General features: G+C 43.7%; 1 protein-coding gene across 1 annotated transcript in view; it reads left to right on the top strand.

Moving 5' to 3' along the window:
* Positions 1-679: 679 nt before the first annotated feature.
* eif2ak3 (eukaryotic translation initiation factor 2-alpha kinase 3) overlaps positions 680-19769 on the top strand; it is a 30429-nt gene continuing 11339 nt past the window's right edge. Inside the window, exons 1-6 of the mRNA XM_067615130.1 lie at positions 680-1203; positions 11362-11491; positions 18129-18323; positions 18437-18567; positions 19141-19408; positions 19528-19684. Of these exons, the coding sequence (XP_067471231.1) occupies positions 896-1203; positions 11362-11491; positions 18129-18323; positions 18437-18567; positions 19141-19408; positions 19528-19684 (1189 nt within the window). The 5' untranslated portion in view covers positions 680-895. The remainder of the gene's footprint in view (positions 1204-11361; positions 11492-18128; positions 18324-18436; positions 18568-19140; positions 19409-19527; positions 19685-19769) is intronic.

Raw genomic sequence — 19769 nt, 5'->3', positions numbered from 1 at the left:
GAATACAGAGCCAATTAACTTTATACAGTCACACAACCTGTATGCTGTTTTATATAATTTTTCCGATTGAAAAGCATGTTATGGTTTTAGAGTAGTTCACAGGCATTATGTCATAGGCCCTTTTGTTTGTTTATCCAAAACTGAGAAACACAACTCGTGATCAGGAACAGGAAATGTTCCGATAATCTTCACAGGAGCCACGTTGGTGCTTCTTATGCGGGCTTTTCTTGACAACTACCCATGACTGACAGCTGAAATATCGAGTCCAGTGCGTCCATTTAGTTAGCCGAGGCACAATCCGACCAATGGCGTTGCTGGCTATCGGATGAGTCTTTCTCATTGGACGGACGACGACACATCCCACCAATCAGGTGTCCGCTACAGGATTCGCCATCGGGGACTTTTTTGCGTCACCTTTTGCTCCCGTTGTGTGGCAGTCCACCATGCGCCTGCGTCGTTTTGACTGACAGCGGATATAGCCAATGAAGTGCACTGTTTGGGGGGAAGGCACGTTCTGAGCCCGCCTCTTTGAGTGACAGGTATCTGATCCCATCGTATTCTGCTTAGTATGCGAGTGTGCATGATTGACAGTAAATGGACCAATCAGAGACGTTTAGATACATATTTAACGAGCGTAGAGATTTCAATGTCCAATCCTTGTGTAGAAACAAGGCGGGCTTTAGCGTAACCAAGGCAAGTCTTGAGTCAAGTATAAAGGGAATAACATGGTGTCCCAGTGGATGTTTATGTTTACTTAAAGAACAGACTAAAAAGGGCGTTTTGAAAGACACAACGGAGTTTTCTTTGTAACTGCCTTTTTGCACTTTTTTATGTTAAGATTTACAAGGCCAGTGGCATGTAAATCTCATATTTCACTAATGTGCCAGTCTTACAAATGGAAAGGGGGCTTCACTTTGGAAACGTGAGCATTTCCCTGGTGCTCCTGCTGTTGCTGAAAGCGCTGACCGGATTCGGGACGTCGCAAACTCAGGGCTCCGCCATCGGGAGGGTGTCGCAGTCCGCCGCCCGGGGCTCAGGTGCCACCTCGGAGGAAGATGGTACAAGAGTCATGGAGCGGGGCTTGGAGAACGTAGGCGCCCCGGTCGCAGGAGCAGATGTTACCGTGGAGGACGACGAGAACGGGTCGGCTGCGGAGGCCGACGAATCATACGGAGAAAGTAACGGAAACGTCCGAGAAACGAGGTAATTAACGTTATAAACAGTGTAAAGTGTAACAGACACTCATTATCGGACACTTTCAGTTTGTCATGCGGACATAACACCTGCAAAAACCGGATAACAATGTCCAACGGCGATGTATAAGAATGAAAGCAATATAAACTTTCTCATTAACTCTTCTTTTAAAAATAACTTGCTAACAGCCGCATATACCAGATGTTTAGCTAGCTCTAACGTACAGTCTCGCGTATTCATCCGCCTTAGCGCTGCACCCAGAACTTGCTGTTCTTGTTTTCCCGTCTCGCAAAACTTGTTTGAAGGGCAACATCCCCGAATTATGCCCCCATGCTCTTGATAAATGATCGAGGAAGAAATGTGAAGAGGCCCCAGCAAACTGTCAAAGCTCAAAACACGGGTGTTGAGGAGCGAGTTTGACTTCGTGTCCGATAATGGGCGCTGAGGTGTCGATTCAGAAATTGTAATGGAAATCGCGTTTAAAGTGTTATCTAGAACTACTTTTTTAGTCATAATTCGTGCTTGCTTTGCTGACTAGTCATTGGTTATTGGTAAAATTGACAGTTTTCTAAAGCAGACCATACGGTGTCTTGGCATGTCAGGGCAAAACACGCTCCGCTTCATTGACCTGAAAGTTTGAGAGGGATGACGAGTCCGACACTAATCAGACGATAACGGTCGTTTCCGAAGTCCCCCACGTGAAGCTGAGACACATCACGAACTGGCAGGTCTTGGTTGTTATTTGGGTTTGTTGTTGAAGTTGTACCGACACAGTATTTGACTTAACAAACTGGATATAATCTTGTTCTGTCACTCGGGAATACTTTATGGCCATCAGCACAATTGAATCCAAAAAATCCAAGAGAAGTGTAAAACTACAGTTGGTTTCATCTCAGTGATTGATAAGGAAGTTGCTTTTCGTCGAACAAAAGTGTGATGTGATGAGTAGGAGTGGGTCATTTTTTTGTTGCAGAACGGTTCATTTCAGATCTGCTTCCCTCTGTCAGCTGCCAAAATAAATGTTAGGAGTTGCATTTCTCTCCTTTTCATAATCCTAAAATCATAGTACATGAAGTGATGCTAATAACTTGACAACAAAGATAGCATCCATTCATGATTCACTGCTTAAACCCTTCTGTCAACAGATAGGATGTTTTATAGCTGAGAGAAAGTTGAAATAGTTTGTTTATTTGACAGCTCAGTCAACTGGGAGTTTTACACACAAAAAAGTGATCATGTCAGTGGTAATTTAAAACAGTGACAAGGTGGCTTTGCACCACAAGCTAAACAGTTCCTGTCCAATCTGAGAAAATGTGTCTTGGATGCGAGCTGAAAGCAGATGTTCAAAGTGAAAAGTCAACCTTTGGTGCATGTTACATACATGTACCAATAATGCAAATCAAATATGGCGAGCACTGTTTACTTGTTATGACAGATGATGCATGCGATGGCATTTCACTCAGCTGAGAAAATGCCTTGTTTCCTGCTAGTCAAAAGTTCACTGCTTCACACAGACCACAGGTTTTCTGAACCTGCTGCTGCTGCTGCCCAAAGTGAGATGCAGTTCTTGGTGCAGTGGGTAGGGCATTGATTTTGTCTTCCTTGGTAAACAGTAGGTTTGACGCCCACCTTAAATGTTTGGCGCAGTGTGTTCTTCATGATGTTCCTTCTGTCTGCCATGTGTTTGTTTTGTTTTTGTTTTGTTTTTTTTACCAAGAGCATTACTGGTACTTTTTTGCTCCTTAAATTATCCTTATTTCAGTGCTTTTTCTCTGTCAGAGTGTATTACATCCATCATTAAATAATTCCCTGTGAAGTATTTTAAACATGATGTCTGCTTTTCAAGAAGGTTGAATCGAAGTCACTTGTGAAATAGAAAATATTGTTGGAATCAAACCTTTTGAAGGTTTTTGGTGCAGATGTTAAAACTTGTATGTTTCCCCGTTTACCATCAAACTTTTTGGTCTTAAGACTCACTTTGAAGCTTCCTGACAACCCGCAATACATCAGATTTTAGTTCTTGCTACTTGGAATACCATCTTTGCCAGCTTTGGCACTACAGGGAGCAAAAAAAAATGTATAAGACAGAGAAAAAAGGATGTTATACCATGGCTTTACAAGAGTAAATCTTAACATATGCTAGTGCACAGACAGATTAAAGAAGCAGCTGTTGTTTATGTCCACGACAAAGGACACAAACTTATCAGGTCTGATGGCAGCACATGGTGAAAGACTGTCATCTGCAGTACAGTGTCAAGACTTAATGGAAAGTAATTAGCAGAGGGGTTTGCTCTGATAGAAGCAGGCTATTCCCCCCGCCAGGCACCTCAGCTGCTGCAGGAAAACTCCTGAGCGTTCATCCCGCTGCTGGTCACACCCTGCCACCGCTCGCCTCTCTGTGCCCGCGTCTCCTTCCATACACCGTACCTACCTGTGTCTGGCACTTTTAGTTTTTTTTTTTTTCTTTCTCTCTCCCACTTTGTCTCCTCTATCCTTTCTCTCCAAGATCTGTTTCTCACATATTCACAGTCTGTCTGCCACCACTTTTTTTGCTTTTGAAGCATCACTTTTTTTTTTTTCTTCAAGGTAAATGTTTGTAATCGTGCAGCGTTAAAAGTTTTAAATTTCTCTCTTTTGTTGGTTTATTAACGCCACATAGGGTGTGAATTTACACACCGTCACGATAATGAGATGTAAAAGTCAAAAGGATAAATTCTTAATCAACGAGGTTGTTTGTGAGGCAGATATGACGAGAATGAACGGGTGAATTATTCAATGAAAATCTGTCTGTTAAACAACAACAAAGCTATAGGAGATGACACGGATTTTGCTGAAATAAGAAAATAATGAAGTCGATGTCAAACGATGAACTCGATGAGCAAGATTCCCCCTCGTCTTTCTCGTGTCAAAACAGCATGAAGACAGTTAAGACCTCCGATCACACACTGTGTCTGCATGTACGTCTTTGTTGAAGTCTGTCTTCTTCTTCTTTTGTCTCTCACCCTGCTATTTACTCTGTCTCTCTTTCATCTTACACTTGCTCCTTCTCTTCATGCTCTCCCTTACCTTCACACATACGCCTCGCTTTTTAATGTCCTCCCTTGAGTATATACGCTACCGCACGCTCTGTTTCCATCCATTTGTCAAGAGAATTGTTGTTGAACTTTAGAAATGTCACAAGAAATGTAACAGAGATTAGGTGCTTTTCCTACATACATACAGACTTAAACAAAAACAAAAAAAGGCTTCAAATGTCACATTTACAACAAAAGGAAGAATTGCTCCTTGTTGTTGTTGTATCAAAGTTTTCATTGCTTTTTTATCAGACAGTATGTAAACAAAAATGACCTTGTATGATGTCAGTGAACTTTATTATAATCCCATTTAAAAACAGAGTAAACTCAGCTACGACTGGGTGTGAACAGTATAGTCGAGCACCTTTAGGGAAGTAATCGGCGTTACATCCTGTATTAATTAGGTCAACTTTTAAAAAACATGTCGCCACTCCCTTCAGTGACCTTTTCAGGCTTCACCTGCAGCCGCTGCGGTTTCTCTACGTCAAACAGACCAAGTCTTGTGATAAGAAACGCCAACCTGTGAGAATAATAATAAAGAGATCACAACTTTGTTTGTTTAGGCTAATATAAACATACACCCTACATAGACCAGAGGTGAGGAGAGAAAAAAATGAATAAAATCCTGACCGAACCACTCGTTCCACTTGTGAAGGATCCTGGTTATGTGAAAGAGAATAGACCTCCAGTAAAGCTGGTTAGGTTTATTTTCTCCCAAATGAGATTTTTAGAGTGGAGCACTTCAAACACAGACTCTTGAAAAACATTTCATGTGGACAGCTTGAAAACCAATCTACGCTCAGATGTCAACATTTTTTAAGTTTCTGTCAGTTGCGGGTTTTTTTTTTTTTTTTTTAATTCCTGTTCCCTCCTCCACCTCCGTATCCTGTAATCTATAAATATTCTAGATGTTCACTTTGATCCAGCCTTCAGTTAGTGATGGGAGCTGCTGTTGTGTCGGCTGACGGCTGTCACCTCACCTTTACTGCTGCTATCTATACGTTACGGATGGCGCTCTGGAGACTTGGTGTTTACATCTGTCTCAGTGTATGTGTGTGTGTGTGTGTGCGTATATACGTTTAGAGGCTTGTGTGTGTGTGTGTGTGTGTGTGTGTGTTAATCATGCATGTGACAGTGCTGCCGGGTTTGATGCCTCCGCCAGCCAAGCGCTCCGTCGGGGCCTCTGGCACCTTAGGGAGCACTTGGAGGTGAGAGGAGAGAGGACAGTAGCTTTGTTTGAACCTACTACCCCGACTGCCACCCCCCCCCCCCTCTCCCCTCCCGCCCTCTGTACAACCACCCCCACCTCCACCCCTCAGGGCCCTGTAGCGGCAACAGCTCTTCTGGGCCGCCTTGCCTTGCTCGCTCGCTTGCCGGCTGGCTCCCACCATCCTACTGCTTAGCAACAGCCAATCGGCCAAGCCGGGTGACTTGTCGGCCAATTGCGTCGGAGAGACAGGCTAGTGCTCAGAATTTGAGTTGGCCGCATGGGTCTGGCTATAGTTAGGTAAAGGAGGAGGAGTGGATTTTTTTTTTTTTTTTTTTTTTTTTTTGGAAGGGGAGAGTTCATTTCCTTGTTGTTTTTTTTTTCTCTTCTTCTTACTTTGTTTCAGTACTCCGCTCTCTGTAACCGGGGAGATGTTGTGGGTTTTATTAATAGAAACTGTCCCCAAAATAACAGGTCAAGAAGATGATGATTGAACTCCTTCTGGAAAGTTTTAATTGCGCTCTTTAAACTCAGTTCTGTAAAATCACTCCATGTGCAGCCGTCCTTTTATATATTCCAGAGGTCTGAATGTATAACTTCAGCTGCATGTCACTCTCAACAAGCTTATATAATCTCTTTTAACCCATTTTATCCTCATTTTCTTTTCCTTATGTAACCATGTTTCTTGCTATTCATCACTCTCTGTGTTATTCAGCTATTTGTTATTTGATTGCTCTTTATATTAATGTTAAGTTTGCAGAAGTTGCTGATGTTGGGATGTTGACCTGTAAGACTTCCTGACTTTCTCTGCACCTGATTCAAACTGTCTGCGTTAGAAGAAGAAGAAGAAGAGGTCGTGACTCTTTTGACAACATGCTTGCAGGTTGTTTCATAACCGTGTGTAGTGACAGAAATAGTTTGCCCAGTTTGACATAAATGTGGTTGCTAAATAAAGTATTGGTTTAAAATATCATCACTCTAACAGCAGTTAGAGTGAATTTATCAGGTCAGCGGCTATTTCGGTAAGTCGGCAGGACCCATCCTGCAGCACTGCAGTATGGGTGGGGCAGAGGCAAAAAGGTGGGATGCTCTGAGAGAGAGAGAGGGAGAAGGATGGAGGGAGGAGGAGGAGGAGGAGAGGAGAGAATAAAAACAAGGAGTTAGCTGGTAGTTAGTAGGACCATGCTGTCTTGTTTTCACTCTCCTCACTGCTTAGCAACAACGAATCAGATCCTCAGATCAGAGCCGCGGCTCAGCCAATCAGCGGGCGGGAGCGTGGCGCCATGGAGTTTGGATTTTACCACGTGTGAGATGATACGGGTTGGAGAGGAGAGAGCGCACTTATGCAGGAAGAGAGAGAGAGAGGGTGATGGCAACGCTTTTAAATGGTGTGTGTGTTTTTTTATGCCAGTACCAGAAGTTTTTTTTTAAAAACCACACCCTGTCCTCTGCAGTGGTGGTCTGCTGCAGTGACCCTGATGGATGTGAGGTCGATTTTTTTTTTTTTAAGCGGACTGCACATCACAGGTCTGTCACTCAAGTCCTCATCAGTCAGACTTCAGCTGCTGTGACAATAACATAAAAAAAAGGATCAGTTGTTAAACAGGTTCAGAGGACAGTTATATAAACCTTCAAGTCACATTACATTTACTTAACTTTAGGCTCGCTGGCACATTACCGGCATGTCAGTCGCCTTCGTGCCACCTTACAGATTCTGTTTTCAACTTCGACATTCACTCTCGTCTCATTCTGAGTGTTTATTTATATCAGACATTGTCGGGCACATGGGAACAAGCTCATGTTTGCTAAAGAAAAAAACGGAGTTCTGGCTGCATGCTGTGTTTTGCTAACAGCCTCCAGCTCCTTTTAAGCCTTAAAATATCCTGCATTGAATTATGGGATTACCACAACTGAATGACTTCAATGGCTTTGGAAGATATTCGGACTTGTTGATATTACTCTCCGAGCCAAGTGTTTGTTCTCACTGTAACCAGGTTACAAATACCGCTGCTGTTTTTCTTCCCACATATTTGTGATAAAACTGGACTTCAGTCTAATTCTGATTCTGAATCAAAACACTTCAATGTAACATTTAAAAACTTCCCTGCTGTGGATCAACTTGGTGCAATATGTCAGAATGTGCCCAGGTCTAAAGGAATGCATCTCTCTTTTTTTTTTCCCTCCTCCTGCTGGTGCAGCTGGTGGTTCTGGGTGCGGCCGGCTCAGCGCTGCATCCATAACTTTCTCCCCACGTGCTCCCCATGCTCTCATATTTTTGTTCAGCCTCTCGGTGGCTGCAAGGCAGGCTGAGCGGCAGCTGCGCGGCAGCAGAACTCCACACTCCAGCGTGCATCCTGGCTGCTCGCTGTTGCATGGTTACAGGCAGTCCTGCCCTTCCATTGGCGCACACTCAGCAGAGCCGCTCGCCTATTGGTTAAACAAGGAGAAAAACAGTGCTGCCATTCGCTGCCGAGAGGCGGCAAGCGGTTACGATTGGTCTGGCTCGGCGGCTCCGGCTCCTTGGAGACTCGGCCTGTGTAAACATCCTGGTTGTTTCTTTCAATGGAGTGTGTTTACCAGCAGCTCCGTTTCGCCGGTGTGTGTGTGTGTGTGTGTGTGCAGACTCGAGTCTGAGTGTCTCTGAGGAACAGAGAGTCTGGTGAGAGCGAGGCTAATTGGCTCCCTGCTCCGCCATACGCTTTGTGATTGAAGAAGCACTCGGTACTATTATGACACTTTGACAGCATTACAGGCGAGGACGCTAACAACCCTCAGTCTGTTGGCAGCCTCACTACTTTCCCTCTTTCTTCCTCTTCATCCTCCATTCCAACGTCTTCTTTAGCGTCTCCGCCGCCTGCGTCTGTCACAGTCGGCAGCAGCAGCAGCAGCAGCAGCAGCAGCCCCACAGGCTACAAGTTATCCCTTTGGTGACGAGCAGAGCAGCGGTGTCTCGGGGCTCAGACGTGGAAAATAAATTGCCTGGAGTTGTAAATGATACAGTAGGGCTGTTTGTTTTGTTTGAGTTGTTTTATTGTTCAGTTTAGTACTATTTTTGTAGCTACTCCTCCCCCCCCCGCCCTCCCCTCCTCAGCTGTTCGTTTTCTCCATTACTATCATGATACCTAAATTGTAGTGTGAAATACCTCCCCACCCCCACCCACACCCTCCACACCCCCCCACTCTACTCCTTATCCTTTATCTGGAGTACAAAGAGTCCACAAAAGCCTTTGATCTCCCTCTCAGAATGAAATTCTTCTGTCTCTCATGCTCCCTCTCTCCATCTCTGAAGTTGAACTCGATGCTCTTAGTGACTTCTTCTTCCTCGCTTCTACATTCCCAGCATGACTCGGAGGGGGGCGGGGCCGGCCGAGCGAAGGCCGCCAAAGCTTCCACCCTCTCAGAGAGCCGACTGCTTAGCAACAACCAATCAGCCTAATATTTTTGGCAGGGTCTGGCAGCCAATCGAGAGCGTGAAAGCGGGCTTTAGAGCTCTGTTTTTATTGGCGGCTGAGAGGGAAAAACAATGTTTTTCTTAGTTCTCTACACTTCAGTGATAGTGGCGAGGCTGATAATGCTAAGAGCAGATTTGGGGGAGATAATCTTGGCTTTGATGGGGCTGAAAGACACATGGCTCATTACTGTTAAGTGATCCTATTTGCATTTTTATGCAAACTCTCAGCTCCACTTGAGTAAAAACAACTAACTAGTCCAGAGCCGCAAGTGTAACTCTCTGTGAATTTGTCAATAACTACAGTGAAACATAAGAAAAGCCTTCCTGATATTGATTCACACCGTCTGAAACAATCCATGTCTGAGTTTCTCTAAGGCTTAAACATCCTGGAACACGCTCCTTCCCCTTCATGACTGAAGAGTGTTCAATAGGTGAAATCAATAAGGGATTATTGCCGTTCAATAACACTTCACCTGCTCAGTCTAACTGATGGATAGAGTCTCAGCTTACTGGACAGCTGTCAGTGAACAGAAGTAAAGAATATGGATGATGATGAGTTCAGTGTCCCTTCATTTCCTCGTCTTTTTTTTGTAACCCTGAGATGGGAAAGTGAACAAGTGTAACACTGTCTCTTCCCTCAGCAACTGCTGTCTAGTTGCCCTGGAGGGAGGCAGTTAAAGCCCCATATGCACCAGTGGCCAACAGAGGGAAGCCGGTCGGGTCCCAGCTGCGCGGGATGTGAAGCAGTGGGTGCTCAGAGACAGCATGTGTGCTCAGCAGCCCCTCGCTGGTTAAATAAAGCTAAAAGCCCCATTGACAGCATCTCCTCTAGACAGATACAAATCAATAGTTAGAAGGTGGCCGCTGCCAGAGCTCAGCACATGATTGACAAGCAATGCGGCAGAAGCTTTAAGAGTTAGGAGAAGGGTGGGGCTGGATGTCTCTGTCCATTGAAGTCAGTTCGACTGTTTTTAGCCTGGAGTTACAAGATGAAACAGAGAAGAGATGTTAACAGATGCTGTGTGGGCACATAAAGGGGAATAAAACGCATTTTAAGAATTAGTACTTCACTGCTGATGGAGAAAAATCCTTTTTTTTTTTTTGGTAGAGCCATAGAATTAATTGGGAGAGAAAATGAAAACTCCATCACAACAATTATTCCTAAATCTTAGCGCTGTGAGAAATGCTTAGCCTATAAATCATCTAAGGGAAACACTTTCGCCCCCTGCATCTTATCCCTCCCCCTTATCTTATTTTTAGCCGCTCACTGTGCCAACAATGCCTCTGAATAAAATATGTGGAAAGTGTGTCCAATTTATTTTGCAGTAACAGAATTCATTAAGAAAACCCCTTTTAGTTTCTTTTCTTTTCTTTCGGTATCCTGAAAAACATTTTTTTTTTTTTTTTTTCCTGGACGACGATAGCCAACCGGGTTTCATCAGTGTTGTGAAACTTTCTCAAACTCACAAAGATCTGCGAGAGCTCTCGTTTTTAATCAGAATCCTAAAAGTCTCTGAAGGGGGTTTCGGTTGTTCTTTTTTTCTTTTTTTAACGGCATTGATATGGTGTTTCTCTGAGCTGTCAGGCTTGGACAGTCGAGCCGTGTTTTGTGAAGACTCGTTTTCTGCCAATGCTGGAAAGCTCAGAATAAAGCCAAGACTAATCAGAGATGCTGCCGAACAAATCCAGCGACCCTAAATAAAAGACGGCCTTTGTCAACACATGAAATGTTTATTTGAGATTTTACATGTAAATGAGGCTAATTTAATGGCGGAAATAACAGTTTTTAGCCAGAGAAAAGTAACCATGTCAAATCCCCATGTGTGCTCTTAACAGACACTATTACCATCTGTTTCAGGACAGCGATGAAATTCAGTTATGGAAGTAGTGTCATGAGTGATTGAGTCATTTTTTTTTAATCCAGTTCATCCAGATTCTTTATCTTTTCTGCTGAAATCACAGCATAAATGAGCAAGGTGCTTCTCTGATAGATTTATGTTTTGATGTACTAACAACTGAGAATTTATGCTCTCACATGTACGTTGTATTATAGAGGAAATAAATCGCTATGTGTGGTCAGGTTTTAATAATCTTCAGGACCGCTCCCGTCTTTAATCAACACCCCCCGACCCAATGAGCTGACAGGCTTGTGTTTGTCATGGCACAGGTGTGCTGTTGGCTGCAGTTGAAGGTCACCTTGCTCGCTAAACAAGGGTGTGGTAGAGAAAGACAACATCTACTCCACCGCCCACTGTTTATACTCTTCACCCTTTAGTGGCTTGTCTGTGATGTCATTACGCTGAAGCCACCGCTGGGTGAACGCTATAATAAAGGTTTTGCTTCTTTGAAAGAGACACCGCTGCCTGGAGCAGCAGTAAATAAAGCTGTAGTGAGTGTGAAAAGCGTGTGTTGACGTCTTTGTGCTCTATTCGCAGGTCTCTCGTGATCATCAGTACCCTGGACGGGCGGATCTCGGCTCTGGATCCTCACAACCAGGGCAGGAAGCAGTGGGACCTAGATGTCGGCTCAGGGTGCCTCCTGTCCTCCAGCCTCAGCAAACCTGAGGTACACAACACCTTCGCATATTCATTTACTAGAATTAAAGAAAAACCTCCGAACAGTGACCACGCTCACATCTGGAAGAATTTAAATGCAGCAAAAATCCATATGTATTACCCTTTTTTGTCTAAAACTGTAGCAGATAAATATAATATGCTGTTCAAGGACAAATATATAGATAATCCCTTTCAGTTTGATTTGAATAAAGCACAACAAGACCTGCTCTGATTCACATCTGAAAAATCCACATGTAGAGTGAAGCACAGCCGTTTAAACAGGTCAAACACACATTGTTCAACTGATTAACATTCACCAGTAGATGAAAATGTCAATTTCCAGTGTGTCAGTCGGAGGTTAAGGATGCGGTCTCGCCTCCGTCTTTGCCTTCAAACAAACAAACTGTCCCCTCTGGCTGTCCCTCTGTACACACTAAGACCAATAATTGAACTCAGTGCACTTAACGTTAATTTCGTGCGCACACACACACACACACACACAGTACACACCAGACACACTGTACACCCCCACATATATCTAAGAGTAGCTGTTTCGCCCGGAGGATAAGCCTCTTTGTTGACTGTAGTGGTTTACACACACAAGCGCAGCGAGACCCTCGTCTGTACATGTATACAGAAGCTTAAACCGCCCACACCGACACGCTGAAAGCCAAGCGTTGCCCGGAGCGAGACCAGACCGCTGCTCTCCAAGATACATACTAGAGACGTGCTTGTAGTTTACTTTGATGTGGACTCGCTCTGTGTGAGAGTTTTACCTCAGGGGAGAAAGCCTCCGATACTAACAAGGGTCTGGGTGGCTGCTCAGATCAGTGTAATGTTAGTCTGCCAGCGCTGGTAAGGAGAGTACAAGTTTAATGAACTCTCTGGCACTGTCATATAAACACATTCCTGCTTTATTAGTCCAGTATAACAACAGTAAAGCAATCTAGAGCTAGTTCATTAAGTTTTACACAACATCACACACACACAGACAAGCAGGATTTTTTTTATTTTTCCAGAAAAGCCGGGCCAATAAGTTGTGTTTACTGTTTCCCACAGAAGCAACAGTAGATTGATTGGAATCAGTTAAAAAGCCAATCCATACTGTTTGATTGAGTCATCTCTGCAGTAGTGGCATAAAAGCCCAAAAGCCATTTAAGATGCTAATAAAGCACCTTTTGGGGTTACTCACTGCAGAAGTGTTTAAAAACCTCCCGTATTAGCGGCTGAAGTGGTTCTCAAGAGTGCACCATTCAGCTTCTGCACGTTTTCACTGCAGCTGAACGTTTTTAGCAGCTGAGTTGACTGATTAGCAAACCTTCAATTAGAAGGAGGGGACTAATTGCTGAAATCAGCTGCTGTAATATCGGATCCGAATAGGAAAAAAAACGTTCAGTCTCATGGGGTATCCGAGGCACGTGGTAGAGAATTGCTGTGTTTTGAGATTCAGATAATCAGAATTCATGAACCTCTGTATTTTTCTCGATGGTCCTCAGAGGTTATAATGTGAAGACCCCCTAAAGGTTCCTCCGAGCACAGTAGTTAATACAGCAGAGACCGGGTGAGTGCAGTATAGCTTAATCGGGTATTGGAATGTAAATTTGACCTTGAATATAAAGTTGCACCATATTATACTGAAGAAGAAGATGCTACGCTTGTTATATGGAGACTGTTTTTTGGTTATTTTTATGTCTTCGGTTGCAGGATTATAGGAATCTCTATAGACTGTTGAAAGTCTTCAACTTGCTTATAAATCACTTAGAAAATTTTTAAATTGAGGCTATTTTTTGGAAAATTGACCCCATTATCAGTTTGTTTTTCTGTATTGTTTTATATTGTTTACAAAATTAAATTCTCTGTGTTGTATTTTATTTTGTAATGAGTAACAGAGTTGTTCTCTAGAAGCTGTAAAAGCATTAAAATGGAATGAGGTTGAAGTAACAGTAGTCAGAAATAATACTTATGTGATAAAAACACTTGGATACACTGTCAGATCATCTCTGTGTCCACGGCTGCTCTGCAGTCTGAGGACATGCGTTGTTTTCCTCGTCTTTATGTCTGCGTTCGGGGGTTTGTGAGACTTCACAAGAAGCGTCGAGAAATTCACGGACAGACACGCGCGTAACATCCTCCTGTCATCTCTCCCAGTGTGTGTCTTGTTGTGACAGAGGATGCTGACTGTGTGTGTGTGTGTGTGTGTGTGTGTGTGTGTGTGTGTTGGACTCCCTCTCTCTATTTGTGTTTTCACCTGTTGGCTTTCATTTGGGTGACGGAGCGGAACGAGGAGAGATGCCTGTCAGCTCCGAACCCGGTGACTCGCTGTGACGTCATTTGTTATGATCGCTGGAGTGTGTTTGTGTGTGTTTGTGTGTGTGTGTGTTTGTGGGAGGGTTTTTTTTTTTTAATGCTCATGTATTTTATGTAAGTTTATATCCAGCCTTACCCGCTCTGCCCTCAGTAACCTGGGATGCCTGTCTGCTGTGTGTGTGTGCATGTGTGTGTCGGTGGGGGCAGGGGGGAGAGGGGGGGTGAGAGGGGAGGTGAGGTGCTGCCACTGGCTCTTGCCACCACCCCCTAACCCCCCCCCCACCCCCAATGCCTCCTGCGTGCTTACCAACTGTTTCATTGGTGCTCCCTCAGACACCAGTCTGCTCGGTGATTAGAGGCTAGGGGGGGTCTGCCGCCGTGCCATTGGCTGGCCTCAACACGCCGGGGAGGAAGCAGCCAGTCACCTGCTGCATCCCCGCTCAGTTAGTGTATGTGTACGTGTCCTTTTTTTTTTTTTTTTTTTTTTTTCTTCATAGTGAAATCAGGGACAGCAGAGCCACAAACAGCATTGTCTGCAGAAAAAGAAGCCATCACTTCAAAAAGCCAAGAGTCGCTCGGGGGGGTGTTGGAGGGGTGTGTGTGTGTGTGTGTGTGTGTGTGTGGACCGGGGGGGTTAGAAGAAGGGAGTCAGAGCCAACGTGGAGTGAGTCATGCTGTTGGGGGAGGCGGGGTTAAAGGGATGAAGGAGGTTGCGGGGGGGAGATGGCTGGGGACGGCTGGATGATTAGGGAGGTGAGGTAATGCCTCAGACCAGAGATGATGTCATCACATAATAGACAATACACACTGCATCATACCCACACACCCGCGCACCTCTGCCGGCATGCGGCGTGAATAAATGAATGATGAGAAAATTTGATTGATCGCTACACAACGACTAATGATTGATCGCCTCCCAGCGACTAATGTGACAAGCAATAATTCTTCCAGCGTGGCGAAGGAAATGAAAAAGGCCAGACGGGCGATATTTTTGGCAGAAAGTCGATCTTTTCTTCCGGGCTGCTCTGATTTTGTTTTGATTGTTTTTTGTGTCTTGTTTAGTTTTGTTCCACCCACCAGAACTCTCTCTCTCTCTGCATCTCTCTCTCTCTCTGCATCTCTCTCTCTATCTCACTCCGTCTGCCGCCTTTTTTAAGAGGAGCAGCAGCCTTGTAGGCCAACAGTGCCACATTAGCGGTGGGTGAGAGCTTACACTGTTTGACAGGATCTCTGGAGCAACACAAACACCACCACAACCTCCCGCCCCCCCCCCCCCCCCCCCCCCCCCTCACATTTCCTTAGGGTGGAATACAGTGGCATGATTAGTAACATCAAATAATCATCAAGTGCTCCAGCTCATTTGGACGACTTGGGATGAACGCCTCAATTAACTGTGGAATTTTTTTTTTTCTCATAACCACACTAATAAAGATATTGAACTAATAATATCAGCTTATAATGAGCAACGTTTTAAAGCTACAAAGCACAACCTATCATCTGACAGTGATAGTGCAGTGATACAGTGCAGCTAGAAATAACTGAATGGTACTGGTCTGTTTTTTTTTTATTGGTTAAGGCGCAGCCACACATTCAAAAAAGAGAAGATGGTAAGACATGAATGAGTCTGAGTAAAAGCTCCTAAAAAATTAATAAGCCTAGGAAGTCCCTATCTAAATATATGCAAGGACAAGGAGAGTGATTGTGCTGACTCTGCTTTTAACTCATATGCTTTTTTTCCAGTCTATAAAAGTTAAAAATTCTGAACGAGACCCTTTAAAATACAAAAAAAAACAAAGACTGGCGTAAACAAAGACCATTTTATACAAACAGACAAGACAAAGACATAAAAGAAGAGGGTTGGGGGGGGTGGGCTGTTGATCATATATTCCAACACAATTCATCAAAGAATCACTTTAATTTGCTCTGATGTTGTTGTTGTTTTTTTTCATATAATCAAGCGCTCCATATCTTTATCTTTTTGTTAACCCATATGTTTTTTCTTAAAGTAGCTGGAGATGTTGAATAATCTCGTTCCAATTGGCAGAGCAATAGATGCATCTCTTAGCAATAGCTGGCAGGATTTCTACAAGTTTATTGTTTACCAGTTATCATTTACATTGGTAAATTTACCCAACAGGCACATACTGTATCTCAAGGCTCAGCAGGGAAGTAATTACATGTAGATCCTAGATAATGTTCTGACTATTTGTCTTACAAAAACCTACCAACTCCAGGATTTGGGTGAGTTTCGGGTTTTAACTTCAACTGAAATCCACCTGTTTTACATATTCAAAGGACAACTGGGTAACTGGAAAACCATTATATGCTAAAGTAATAAAGTAAGATGGTGTTACATTTTCATCTGGACAGGAGTGACCTGGTAAATGTTCATTTAAAGGCTGAAATAATAAAACATCTACCTCTGTACCATGGAAAACATTTTAACATCTTGCAGTTCTGTGGTGCAACATTGAAGATAAATCAAAGCAAAAACCTGTGAAATTGAACTATGTGTGTAGTCTGTGTACATGGATGGTAAACGGATGGGAAGAGCAGCTGAGCGACGAGATCCAGAGCAACTCGTGTTAGAACATTGTCTCGGATCAGAGACGTGGATTAAAGCATCAGCAGCAGGATGACTCATCCACAGCTCTGAGAAGTTCTCCTCAGCTGTAAACCTCTTTCCACCTCCCCAGCCATACCAGCATGGTGTGATGTGATGGTCAGGTTGTTAATACCCCCCCCCCCCCCTCCACCCCACCCCTCTCCTTTCACTTCCTAAATTTATCCTCATCTCCAACCCCCCCCCCCGAAGGATGACATCACCTCTGCTACTGGCTCTGCTCTCTAGTAAATCATCCTGCCACACATCGCTCCCTTCTGCCATTTTTTTTTTAATCCACCACAAAGCTACTGCCCTCAATTTTTTTTAGAATCTGATTGGATTTCTAAACAAGGTGATTGAAAGCTGCAAGGTCACGGGTTCGACCCCCGCGTCACTTGTCGTCCCTTTTTGGAAATGTCCAACAAGACAAAGGACCAAGAATTGGTCCGGAGTTGCTGTTATGTCACTGAACATTTTGTTGAAAAGAGAAAAGAGTGAGTCACTATTTTGACTTCCAAAGAAAGTGATTTTTGATGACAGTCTTTGTACGATGATGACTGAAGTGCTTGAAGAAAGCAATTGTCCTCATACCGCCTGATAAGCTAAAGCTGTAGAGGTTAAATCAGGATTAGAGTCAGGTTTTTGCAATGATCTCATCCTGGCTGCCCCCCTACAGTGACTTCCAAATATTGCACACACACACACACACACATACACACGCGCGTTATCCACAGTTGCACACTTTTCTAAAGATCCAGGTTAATTACTTAGGCTCTTAGTTGTGTAATGGTCCCGAGCCTGTGGATTGAGTCCAAGTGTGCGGGGGCTAAAGCTGCTGCTGTGTGGGTGGATGTGTGTCGGCCGGTGCTGTCTGTGTGGGCGAGTGTTTTTGTGTTTTTGAGCGATTGTCTGTCTGAGCTGAAAACGACTTTTCAAACTGTAGATGAGAACTCCAGTAGGGCTCATGAGCAGCTAGCTAAAAGCTATTGCATCAGATTGAAGTAATACAATTAAGAATTGATGATTTTGTCAGGGATAGTGTTGTTCAATAATTAATTGTGGTGACACTGGTGCAGAGTGTTATTGTAATGATATGATATTATTCTGTGGAACAGGAGCTCGTTCATACTGCTGTGGTAGAGGGAGCCCAGGTGTTGGATTGCATTGTTTAAATTCCAGTTCCTGGCCTGTTAGTTTGCAAATGTTGGCTGATATTAATTAAATACAGGCAAGTTCAAATAAACTAACAAAGCAAAAGATAACACAAAATAAACAGGGCTAAGCTACCGGCAAATCAAGATAAGCTAACTAGGCACAAAGTTAACAAAATATTAGCTTAGCTAAAGTTTTTGGTGATCCAATCTCAGTCAAAATGGAACAAAGCTGGTTATAGTACCTCTCCTCCAACAACAGCAAACAGAATATGAAGCTAATATAACATCAGTTGGGAGAATCCAACTTAAGCTAACAGGATATAAAGCTAACAGAACTTTAGCAAGGATAAGTTAACACTGAGCTAATATCAGCTGTAAGGCGCCAGCAGCTGGGAAGGCAACCATGAAGCATGTCCAAATTAAGAATCATACGTTATTGCCACAATTTGATAACTGTAATTGGAGGACAGGGTCTCATAGAAATAAGTTATAATGTCTCTGTTGAGATTTCTTCTATTTTTTCCATTAACTTATCAGCCACTGACACAAACACATTAAAACCAAATTGTTTGTCTCTGCAGGTGTTTGGCAATAAGATGATCATCCCGTCGCTGGACGGTGCCTTGTTCCAGTTGAACCGGGACAGGGAGAGTATGGAGGCAGTGCCTTTCAGTGTGGAGTCCCTGCTGGAGTCGTCCTACCGCATCGGAGAGGACACTGTCCTGGTTGGGGGCAAATCCCTTACTACCTATGGCCTGGGGGCCTACAGTGGCAAAGTAAGTACAATCATTTCAATTAACATCTTAATGTCAAATCATGCCAAATCTCACCACATCAACACAGTAGATTAACCTTCTGTCATTTTCCCCCAAACTGTTGCTTTCTTCAGCTTCGGTACATTTGCTCTGCGGTGGGCTGCAGTCGCTGGGGGGACGACGAGATGGAGACCGAAGAGATGCTCTTGCTGCAGAGGACTCAGAAGACTGTTCGAGCCTTCAGGCCCCGATCAGGAATGGAGAAGTGAGTTTTTATTCGATCGGTCAATCAATCTGTCATTGTCAATCCGTCAGTTAACCCGAGTCACGAAGCAGCTAATGCGTCTTGTTGGGTATTTCAAGGGAAAGGATCACAGATACTTGATTGACTTTCCGTCAGTGGTTTTAAATCAAGTCCTTGAACTGTTCAGTCACTTGCAATTAACATTAGCAGCTTTTTTTTCTCAGTTGGTTGTAATAGTCTGATCATTTTAATTGTAGATGTTAACATAGAATGTTTTGTATTTAATAATCTCACGTTTGTTTTATACTAGTTTTCTCAGTGAACAAAAATATAACAATCCATCTGTCATCTATAATTTTTGTCAGTGCGCTACCATCTGCTCACAGTAGGCAAAGGGGAAATCTGTATTTGTTTGTGTATATATTGCTTACATTGGGATTCAGCAGATGTAAAAGGCTACGAGTGATAGTTAATCAAAAGAAAAGAAAAATTAGTATCGGCACACTCGATTTTAATAATCAAATAACATATTTACATCACATATTACAGTTAAAATAGCTTTTTCAACATCAGTATTATCACTCTTGACACTAGATGGAACTTCAGTGTTGGAAACTTCGAGTTGAAGCTTGTTCCCGAGACGCCGTCCGGAATGAATTTCCTGGAGGGAGAAGTTGTAAACGGCGAAGCCTGGAGGGAGAATCAACGGATCATCACTGACGAACCGAAAGAAAGGGAACAGACGAAGAACCAGCAAAAACAGAACCAGAATCTGGACCTCGTCATCAAAGTGTCTGTCCCTCATTGGAAGGTCATGGCCTTCAGCACCGAGCCCAACGGACAGCTGGTCTGGGAGCGTCAGGTGAACACGGTTTTAAAATCGATACGATTTAAATGTTCACACTGATGCGGTATGTTCACATTTGTGGCACATTTGTTTTGTCATTGTTAACTCATCCTTTCTCACCTGTTTTGTGTTAGTTCTGCACACCCATCGCCTCAGCCTGGCTGGTGGGCGGGGGTAAAGTCACACCGATCAGCCTGTTTGACGACACCAACCAGCCTGAGACTGATGAGGAGGATGATGAGGACGGTCCGGAGCAGGCCAAAGGAGATGCAGAGTCCAGTGTTTACCTAGGTAAACATTACATGCTTGTGTTCATTACTGATGAGAAGATGCAATCTTACTACTTATGTGACCATTTTTCAGCACAAACCCTCTT

This window comes from Thunnus thynnus, chromosome 16 (genome assembly GCF_963924715.1).
Source record: "Thunnus thynnus chromosome 16, fThuThy2.1, whole genome shotgun sequence".
NCBI classification, from domain to species: Eukaryota; Metazoa; Chordata; class Actinopteri; order Scombriformes; family Scombridae; genus Thunnus; species Thunnus thynnus.
This window is presented reverse-complemented; position numbering and strand designations above follow the sequence as displayed.